The 10,990-nt window shown below is 47.3% G+C and overlaps 1 protein-coding gene across 1 annotated transcript in view; it reads right to left on the reverse strand.

Moving 5' to 3' along the window:
- Positions 1-10,990, reverse strand: part of LOC107122754 (transmembrane 9 superfamily member 3-like) — a 38,213-nt gene that overhangs the window by 14,872 nt on the left and 12,351 nt on the right. The window contains 1 exon segment of the mRNA XM_015425888.1: positions 8,044-8,166. Within this exon segment, the coding sequence (XP_015281374.1) occupies positions 8,044-8,166 (123 nt within the window).

A 10,990-nucleotide genomic window follows, 5' to 3' on the forward strand; every position in this document is an offset into this window, starting at 1 on the left:
CCACCATTGCTCTCTTCCCACCTCCCCCCCCCACCTTTGGCACTCCCCTCCCCCCCAACCTTGCTGCTCTCCCCACCTCCCTACCCATTGAGAGAGCTCTGCCTTTCAACAGCTGTAAGTCTGCTGGATCACAGGAGCTAAGTTAGTACTTCGTTAGTACTTGGATGGGAAGTCAAGGGTTGCTATGTGAAGGACGGTCATGGCAAACCAACTCTGTTAGTCTCTTGCTTAGGAAACCCACAGCGTTGCCATACGTTGCCTGTGGCTTGACAGCGCTTCCCACCACTCATGGTTGGAGAATAAAATTAGGATCTGGAAGACCCGGGTTAAAATCCCCACTCTGCCAAGAGAACCCCCCTAGCATGACATACAGTGGACCTGTGGGACTCACTGCAACACGTTTGGCAAAGGAGGCCAATTTCTTAGATGGCTTCAGAAGGAAGGACTTCTTCATACTACCTGAAGAACTTGGCTTATACCCCACCTTGGTCCCCACTCTGTCTCATGACAAGGGGTGTCTACATTTAGTCACTGTCACCGCACAGCAGTGTTGGGGGAGTAGCGGCAAGGCTCCAGGTTTTCACCGCTCCTGACAGGAGTGATGATCTGGTTGCCTCGCACCTTCCCCGGGCTGAGGGGACAGACAGACAGACAGACAGACAGACAGACGGATTAACACTATGTAGGGGAGCACACAAAACCTACACTGCAGTTATTGTATTTATTTATTTATTTATTAGATTTCTATACCGCCCTCCCAAAGGCTCAGGGCGGTTCACAGCGGCAAAGCCGGGATCTAAAATACAATAAAACACATAATAAAATACAATATTTAAACCACAGTAAGCGACCTAAAACACAATGCTACATCATCAATCAGGTGGAACGATCTTCCAACTTGGTGGCCAGCCATTTCCAGTATGCGGTCTCCCCGCTAAGCTGTTGAACTTCAGCCTGGGCATAACTGTCCCACCTTTGCAGGGCAGCCGATGATATACTATCTCGTTGGTAGGATAGTGGCGGCGGCGGCTCCTACTCAAACGCCTGGTGGAAGAGCTACGTCTTACAGGCCCTGCAGAACTGCACAAGGTCCCGCAGGGCCCGGATCTCCTCCGGGAGCTCATTCCACCAGGTAGGAGCCGCCACCGAAAATGCCCTGGCCCTAGTAGTGGCAAGCTTAACCTCTCGGGGACCCGGAGCTACCAGGAGATGGAAATTCCTCGATCGGAGTTACAAATTAAACCAAGCCACAACACATTACGCAACATTTTGTTACGGGTCCCCTCTCGAGACTATATGTAAACTTCACATAGTGCAAATGAACCGGCAAGACTTAACTGGGGGGCTGGCTGCATTTTTCAGGAGTCCGGTAAAAGTTCCTCGGTTCTCCTGGGCATTGCGTTCAGTGTAAAGACCTTCCTTCACCATTGCAATGGTCTTTCTTTTGTTCCTATAGTGGGGTTTTATAGTATTTTCATCCACTGCGTTGAATTATCTTCTGCTTTTAAACTGCCATTATACTGTTGTTCACATTGTTTCACTGGTACCAAATTTGCATTGTTTTATGGTTTAATTTTGTACTCTGCCTTATGGATAGCCTATAAATAATCTAAATAAATAATAACTTGTCAGATAACTCATAAATAAGTAAACTTGCAGATTACCAACCCTCTGAGATATTGAAGGAAATGAAAATTCAAAGTTCAGTAAAGAAAAGCTACCATGCGCGAATAAAGTAGCCGGCCATCTTTTCCCCATTTGTTCCTTGAAGTCCCACCAGGTCCTACTCTCTTCCCAGTGCATTACTAATTTCAGGCAACTGTTTAAGGATAAATGGGCTGGGTCAGCTGGTATGGAGTTTCGGGCTGGGTTGTCATCAGTATGCTGACGACACCCAGCTGTATCTGTTGATAAGTGGCCTGCTGGAAACTACTCCAGCTACCCTGGCTGAGAGACTGGAAGCAGGGGTTGGATGGCTGAAGCTAAGCTGACCGAAACTTAATCCATCGCAGATGGAGGTCCTGTGGCTGGGTCAGGGTGACCCTGGGGTGGGATGCCAACTTCCCTCTTTTGATGAAGTACCTCTAACGCCAGTGCCAACCGTCAAGAGTCTAGGGGTGATCCTGGATGCCTTCCTGTCAATGGAGGCACGGGTCGCCAATGTAACTAGACTGGCGTTTTTCCAGCTATGCCAGGCTAGGCAATTGGCTCCCTACCTGTTGCGCCAAGACCTAGCCATAGTGATCCATACAACAGTCACCTCCAGATTAGACTACTGTAATTCGCTCTATGCAGGGCTACCCTTGAGGCTGACCCGGATACTCCAGCTGGTCCAGAATGCCTTATGGGAACACCGATGACAGCACTTATTCCATCTGTGCTCCACCAGCTGCACTGGCTTCCAGTTGAATTCTGGGTCAAGGTTATGGTACTGACTTTCAAAGTCCAAAAGGGTACAGGACCAATGTATGTATCTGAGGGATCATCTCTCCTGGTATGTCCCCCAAAGGGTGCTCTGTTCAGCTGGTAACAACTTGCTGGCAATCCCCAGCCCAAGGCCACATGACTGTCCACAAGCTGGTGAAGCACTCTGCCCAATGAGACCCAGGCCCTACAAGACCTGAAACAATTTAGCCGGGCCTGGAAGATGGAGCTGTTCCACCAGGCACATGACCAAGGATGAGTGATGGCTTCCCACCTTGGAACTGCCCTTTACTTTGCCTTCTAGTGAATAATGAATATTGTGACTTTTGGGATTGCTGATTTTAACCTAAGTTATATTCAGTTATGTTGATTTTAAATGTTGTGACCCACTCTGAGCCCCATTGCGTAGGGAAGTTTAAATGTCTTCAGTTCCCTCGTTGAGTTGTGCCATGGTGGCAGTCCAACTCATCCAGTGAACTGAACACATTTAAATTTTAATGGCTTCAGTTCACTCGTGGAGTTGCATCACCCCGGCAGCCTGACTCTGCAACTGAAATTCTCCATTATACCCTATGGGGACGGTCCCCATGGGGTATAATGGTATTCAGGAATACTGATATTTTTCAGGTCCAATAGATCCAAATTGGTAAAAAAACATTTCTTTTGCACATCCCTAATGTGCAAGTGCAAGGGTGGCTCAAGTGGTTAAGACGCTAAACTGCAAGCTGTGGAAGGTCGGTAGTTCAGCAGTTCGAGACCCGGGTGCCGCATGACGGAGTGAGCTCCCGTCTCTAGTTCCAGCTCCTGCCAACCTAGCAGTTCGAAAGCAAGAAATGGCTAGTAGATAAATAGGTACCACTTCGGTGGGAAGGTAACAGCGTTCCATGCGCCTTGGTGTTTAGTCATGCCGGCCACATGACCACGGAAACATCTTCGGACAGCGCTGGCTCTTCGGCTTTGAAACGGAGATGAGCACCGCAATCCTAGAGTCGGATTTGACTGGCTTTCGAGCAAGGGAACCTTTACCTTTTTAATAAGACACACTTTTTTTTTTTTTGGCTCAGTCTTTATTTCCTGTTTCTTCAAAGTCTCCAGCAGTCACCCAGATAACTCACAAAACTGGTAACAATACCAGGGGTACATGAAACGTTCCTGCGGCCTTCCTTGTACACAGATAGCCCGAATGGTTCTCCAGGTGTGACCAGGCTCCCAAGGGAGGTGAAGGGAACTGCCTGGAGAGGCTCCGGTTTCTGTGTAGCCCTTGAACACTGGAACAAGAGACAGAAGCAGTGGCATCACAGGTCAAGGCCACTACAGACCAGGGGCAGGTAGTGTTGTGGATCACAGTGTTATGCTTCGCAGAACAGGTCCCAGCTTTTGAAGTTTCACCACAGACAGCAGCACAGAAATGGAGTGGACCTTTTCTACATTTACATCTGGAATTATCTCTTTGTATCTTGGGAATAGCAGCCTGCAGCTTTACATTCATGCACTCCGATTCTGCGCAGGTTTACCGCTAAGTCCTAGCAATTCTCTGTTAGCTGCTGTCCCCTGGCCGTCGGGAGTCACTCACTCCACACGCTGTGCTGGGATGCAAGATCAAAGAATTCAAACTTACACACTGCTCCTCTCCCGGTTCCAGCAGAGCTTGCAACGCAGCCCCTCAGCGCCCAGGGCCAGCCTGATGATGGTGCTGACAACAGCCGAGGGTGTGGCAGCTGCCGGCTACTACCAGCTCCGTCTATCCGGCGCGGCCGCCATATTAGACCCGTCCAAGACAGCTGTCGCCGGCTACCGATGCAGCTGCACCTGCCCCGTGCTTCATTGCCTCCTGCTGTTCACGACCACCACCGACGCAGCTATGCCTGCCATAGGGCCACAGGAGCGGGAACGCCAACTGTGGAGCCTGGGGAGGATTCCTACACCCCCTGGAGCCAGCCTAGTCACCCGCAATTCTGTCAGTCTGCTGCTTCCATTTACACATCAATTGCAGGCTTTGTCAGTGCTCCTGAGGACAGAAATCCAGTCCTGGCTTCACTGAGCACCTGGGGGAAGCCAGGCTCTTAGAGGTCCCCGGGGACCCAAGAAAGTGATCGCCTCCTCCTCGCAATGCCAGATAGAAGCCTGGAGACTCCTGCACTGGAGTGAAACCTGGACCAGAGGACTTACAAACAGCAACCAGGTCTCTACATTAACCGTTACCTAGTCAGAAGGCTGTCAGACTTAAGTAATTTATATTTGATATCATTCTGCTATTTAATTGTAAGTTAGTAAAGGTAAAGGTTCCCTTGCTTGAAAGCCAGTCAAGTCCGACTCTAGGGTTGCGGTGCTCATCTCCGTTTCCAAGCCGAAGAGCCAGCGCTGTCCGAAGACATTTCCATGGTCATGTGGCCGGCATGACAAAACACCAAGGCACACGGTACCTATTTATCCACTTGCAATGTCTTGCTTTCGAACTGCTAGGTTGGCAGGAGCTGGAACTAGAGACGGGAGCTCACTCCATCATGCGGCAAACTCGGGTCTCGAACTGCTGAACTCCCGACCTTCCACAGCCTGCAGTTCAGTATCTTAACCACTTGAGCCACCGCAGCTCCCAATTGTAAGTTAGCATTGTAATTAATTGGTTGCGTAAGTTCTTATGGGGGGGGGGGGGGAAATGTAATTAATTGAAGGGGTTAAATTGTTAATTTAATGTAATGTAATGTAATTTAATGTAAGTTAGCATTGTAATTAATTGGTTGAGTAAGTTCTTATGGGGGGGTAATGTATCTAATTGAAGGGGTTAAATTGTTTGTATTAATTAGTCAATTAATTACTAGGGTTGGAATTAGTCAATTATTAGGGACCAACTATCCTATTGTTGGAATTTGTTTATTTATATTTGGCTTATCTGACAAATTGGGGTTAGAATTTCAGCACAAATTGGTTTATTACTGGCCTTTATTTATTTCACTGACCAGATGAACTAGAGTAATTCTGTACCAAATTGTTAGATTAATTGAGATTTGATAATCTATTAGGATCATCTAGATTTATTAGCACTGGGAGAACTGTTACTATTAGCAGCACCCTCATAACATCAAACCATCAGACAGCATATTAACGGTCTGTGGCTCCAGCAAAGACCACTAACCGGCGATGACTGGGCAGGAGACAGTCCCCACGGGGTATAATGGAGTACTCCAGGACATATCAAAGATTACAGCCAGAGGCTCTGAAATAACATCTGCAATTACTTTTAGCACCCTGGGATGCAAGCCATCCGGCCCTGGAGATTTGAAAGTATTTAATGCAGCTAGATGCTCTCTAACCATTTCCTTACTTACTCTGGACTGGCAGTTTCTCCTTCCTTCATATGCCCTGCATTCTTCAGTTTGCATACAGCTCGCCTTACGGTTAAAGACTGACACAAAGTGAGAGTCGAGTAATTCCACTTTGTCTTCATCCCTTGTTAAGGCTTGACCATCTTCCCCTAGCTATGAGCTTACTCCATCCCTGTTCTTTTTGCTCCGAACATCGGCATAGAAATTTTTCTTGTTGTTTTTAGCATTCCTCACAAGCCTCAGCTCCAGCTGTGCTTTAGCCTTTCTGACACCATCCCTACAGATTCGAGCCTGCTTCTTGTACTCACCCTCAGTAATCTGACCCTCCTTCCATTTCCTGTACATTTCCCTTTTTAGTCTCAGCTCTTCAGAGAGTTCCTTGTTCAGCCACCTTGGCTTCATTACCAGTCTCCCACCTTTCTTTCTTACTGGGACAGTTTGCAATTGTGCCTTAAGCACTTCATTTTTCAGCATCACCCATCCTACCTGTGCAGATTTCACCCTCAGCATTTCCAGCATTTCCACGGGATCCTACCTAATATTTCTCTGAGTTTTTTGAAATCAGCTCTCCTGAAGGTTGGACTTGATGGCCTGCATGGCCCCTTCGAACTCTGTGATTCTATGATTCTGTGGCTTGAGATAGCTCTATTGATAGCCCATCTACTGCTGGTGATTTGTTTCTCCCAACTGCTACACTTTCTAAAACTGCAGGTTCTTCTTCAATAGATTATTCTTTGAAGGAACTTGTCATCCTTAAGTAACTATGGTCATGAAAGGAGGAAAATTTTGTGGTAAGCACCCAACAATCAGTTGGCCAGAGTGAAGGAACACAGGAGAAGATCTTGGGCTATATACTGCAGGCAGCAGCATATGACTGGCTGCCTGGAACTACCTTGTTCCTATAACTGTGAGGTTCTAGAGTGTTAGAATCCCAGAGTGAACAACTGTTGTAACAGAACGGATCCCCAATCCAGAGTGATACAGCAAGAATGACTTAGATAGATGGATGGGAAACTAGGTATTTACTACAGCTGTTGAAACGTCACCCATATTCTACATAAGCAATTTTCAAAAATAGGAAGGAAATTGCCTGAGAAGTTTTTAGAATTTCCAAGGAGCAGTGATATCATTACAGAGTGAGGGGGCCCATGTGAACTCGTGGATGTGGCAGGGAAATCTGTTTATCCCACCCAGCCGTCCTCTACCACCCTCCGTCTCGTTCAGGTTCTTCTTTCCTCTGCCTGCCCATGCTTCTCCCCATTTGTTTGCTGTTTTCTGCATGCCCACCTAGCAATTCAACCAGCTTGTCCCCCCAAAACTCCTTTTTCCTTCCCCCTCACACCCTTCTAATCACTGTGTTAAGATTACCAAGACATGGGGGAAGCACTGTATGCTGCTCCTGGGGGCCTGTGTACATAATGTGCAATCGCTTCTGCAACATCGTCCATATTCTTTTTGATCGGTGCCTTCCATGAATGACTAATATGAAGGTACTACTAGCAAGTAACCTTATCATTAGGTTGTTAGCCAGCTGCTGGCACCTAGCAAGAGGGATGCAATGCATCGGCATGACATTGTTTCCAGGGCAAACCCAGAAGTGATGTTACAGCTCTCTAGGGTTCAGCAGAAACTCTATAAGTTTTGCCACAGAGTTCCTGTTGAACCCTAGAGTGGTGTGACATCAATTCCCAGTTTGCCGTGGAAACAATGTTATGCCATCAATGAGGTGGTGATTTTTGTTTTATTCTGGAATTAGGGGCCGTCAGCAGGAGGTATCCCGGCTATAGCAGGAGACCTGGCAAACACAAGAATGACTTTTGTTGGTTTGGAGTTCTTGCTTCTGCTGTTACTGTGCCTTTCATTTTTGCAAACGGGGGAAGCACGGGATCCTGACTTTATGACATCAGTGCAAACCCTTATATAGCAGTGGCCGGTGCAACTAGACTTCAGAACTGCAGCACCAGCTATTTAATGGTTAGAGATCAAGGACACTTCTGCCCAAAGTGGGAACAACTAGCTATGGAATCTTCACCATAACTTTTGATCCTGAATTGCTGGATTTTTCTGTCCAGGTGCAAACTGTACATCTGCTTATCTTTCTCCTCACACCTTAAGGGGCTCATGCCAGTCGCCACAGCTGCTTCCTTAGCAGAGCATGAGGCAGGGTGCAAGACCTAGCTGGACAGCTGCAGAGGAAGACACAAAGCTGAAGCAGGGAGAGAAAAGGTGCCGCAGGCCACACAGCAGGATGCCCTCCAGGTTTGGACTCTCACACTATAAAGGAAACATTTCTTACCCCATATTGGCAAGTCGTCTATGTACATCTGGTACCAGTAGTGATTTTTGATGGCATATACAAATGCGTCTCTTGTTGGTTTATCCAACTCTTTTTCACAGTAGGTGGTCTGCATTACATCCTCTGTGGAAATTGACACAGTGTGTTAACAGGATATTCATGGAACAAGGCATATTATTTTCTATTCATTGTTTTTAATTGTTCATGTTTAATTTATGATGTACAGCGCCCTGAGCCCTCCGGGGGGTGGGGGTGGTTTATAAATTTAAACAATAACAACAGATCCCCACTATCACTGTAGCAAGGGGATCCACCAGCCAAATAGGGTCCTTGCCTGTTTCAGTCTAACACCCACCGGTCTTTTTACGTTGCTCTATTTCCGCCAACAAAGCTTCAAAAATCCATGGATGGGACTCAAATGCTCCAGCGCATTTCATTTTAACCAACTTGGGTTTTGAATGTAAACTGCTATAACAACTCAACTTCCCATCAGCACAACTACACAAACCCTGACCTCCTCCTCAGACAGAACAACTGCATTCTTTCACATACAGAGCACAAAAACATGGAAGAAAAAAATGGGAGGAAAGTTTCCCCCGAGTGTCAAGAGCAGTGAATATGCAGATTCTTGGTTCCGTCTGTACATGTGAAGCCGCCTTATACATAACCACATCCTCTGTCCATCAAGGTCATCATGGCCTTCTAGGACTGACAGTCGTTCTCTTTCACAATATCTACTAGCTCAGGGGTGGCCAGACGGTGGCTCGGGAGCCACATGCGGCTCTTTCACACGTATTGTGTGGCTCCCAGCAGGGCAGCTGGGGAAGCGAAGGGGAGGCGTGCTTTCCCACCCTTCCCATCTATTTGCTTTCTTTGTTTCTCTCTCTCTCTCTCTCTCTCTCTCTCTCTCTCTCTCTCTCTCTCTCTCTCTCTCTCTCTCTTTCTTTCCACCTCTTTCCTTCTTTCTTTCCACCTCTCTCTCTCTCTTTCACACACACACAAATAAATATCATTGGACAAACAAATATCATTAACAATATCTGTTTTTACCCCTTTTGTTTTTTATTTTTGGCAGTCTCATTTAATGCTAATAAAGAGCTAATGTGCATATTTTAAAAATAAAAACGTGCGTAATATTCATGTCCCGCAGCTCTCAAACATCTGATGTTTATTCTATGTGGCTCTTACACTGAGCAAGCTTGCCCACCCCTGTACCAGCTGATCCTTCAGTGCTTCGGTTCTTGTGGCCCTTTCTTAGACACCCAGGGAAATGCCGACTGCCACTTTGGGGTCAGGAAGCAATTTTTCTCCAGGCCGGTATGGCCAGGGATCCTGGAGGGTTTTTTGTCATCTTCTGGGTGTGGAACAGCAGTCACTGGGGGTGTGGAGGGGGACGTATTTGTGAATGTCCTGCCTTGTGAAGGGGGTTGGACTAGATGACCCTGGAGGCCCCTTCCAACTCTATGATTCTAGAGATGCCTGGGGTCGCACCCAGGACTATCGATATGCCACGCAGATGCTCTACTGCTAAACTGTGGCCATGCCCCATCTGGCTAAAAAGTTCTGAAATAAATACAGAAGTGTACCAACTTATTTTTCATCTCCAATCTCAAGATGCCACAGAGAAATGTCAGGTCTTCCATTTAATGGGTCTAGGTTCCATATCATCCTACTTCTCTGGGTGTACGAGGAGGACAAACAGACAGATTTCTCATAGCTATCCGCTTTCTCTCTTGCTGCCAAAGTTAGCCAGCAAGATACTGCTGCAAAGGCTGCCTTTCACAGCAGAAGGACAAAGCCTGTTTGCTCTCAAACCACCCAGGACAGGCTGTCGTCATGTTCCCTTGGGCCATTTCTGTGACCTCAGGCAGTCAGAATGCTGTGAAGGGGGGAGAAAGAAATGACTAGATGGAGGCACTGTGGGAAAGACTTCCACAGGCCGAGGAAGAAGGGGATGCCACAGATGGGCATAGAGAGCAGTGCACCAGGGAAGAAACACAGCGCGGCGTAGCTGTGGGGAGCTCTAAAGATGGGTGGATGGAGACTGGAAGCCTATGGAGGAGGGCCTTGTGCCAATTGGCCTGCCAAGAGCTATACTGCTGTTTGCTTCACTGAAATAGGCTGAATTAGCTTTTAAGTCCACTGTACATTTCCTGTGCAGACTTAATTTTTCTTCTATAGTAATCTGCAGCCAGCTTTAAGAAAAATCAGGATATACATTTAAAGAGGTGTGTCATAAGGTCTACATAACAGGAGAAGATGGATTTTGGCAGCAAAATATTGAGTCAAGGCGAGAGGGGTGAAATACGACAAGGCCTCAGAGAAGAAGTTTATGGCAGCCAAGGCAGGTGATCACCAGAGCATGCTCTGGTTTTAGCCAAGGGAACAGAATGTAAGAGGCAAATTGTGCTGAATTGTAAGAAGCAAAATGACTCGTCAGCAGATTAATTAAGTCAATGCTTCATGCCTCACTGACAGCTGAGACGGTGCTGATGCTGATAGGTTGAGGGCAGCGGAGGAGAGGAAGGCTTCCGAGGAACAGGAAATAGTTCTGTCCTGAGAGGGCGGAGTTAAAGGCAAGACTGGCAGGCAGAGACAGACAGAAAGGTCTGGATGGAAAGGGACGGCCAGATGTCATCAGTACATCAGGCTGGTTGAGGTCCCTAAGACAGCCAGGTGCACAGAAGTCCACTGGGAGTCAAGAACAGAGCCCCAAGGATCCCTGGGCAGAAGGAGAAGGCTAAAGAGGCGCATGCCCCAGTGAAGGCACTAGGCGGGTGAAGAAGCAAGAACAAAGTCATAAAGGTGCAAGAACAAAGTCATAAAGGTCTTTGGCACCGAGGGGATCAAACAAGGAAGCTGCCACAAGGTTTTTATGGCTGACTGCTGTAATTCGTAGTCTCGAGATGGCCTTTGTTTTCTTCAGCACATAGTTCAGAAGCTTGGG

The sequence above is a fragment of the Gekko japonicus genome, unplaced genomic scaffold (assembly GCF_001447785.1).
Source record: "Gekko japonicus isolate JY-2015 unplaced genomic scaffold, Gekko_japonicus_V1.1 scaffold2769, whole genome shotgun sequence".
Taxonomy (NCBI): Eukaryota; Metazoa; Chordata; class Lepidosauria; order Squamata; family Gekkonidae; genus Gekko; species Gekko japonicus.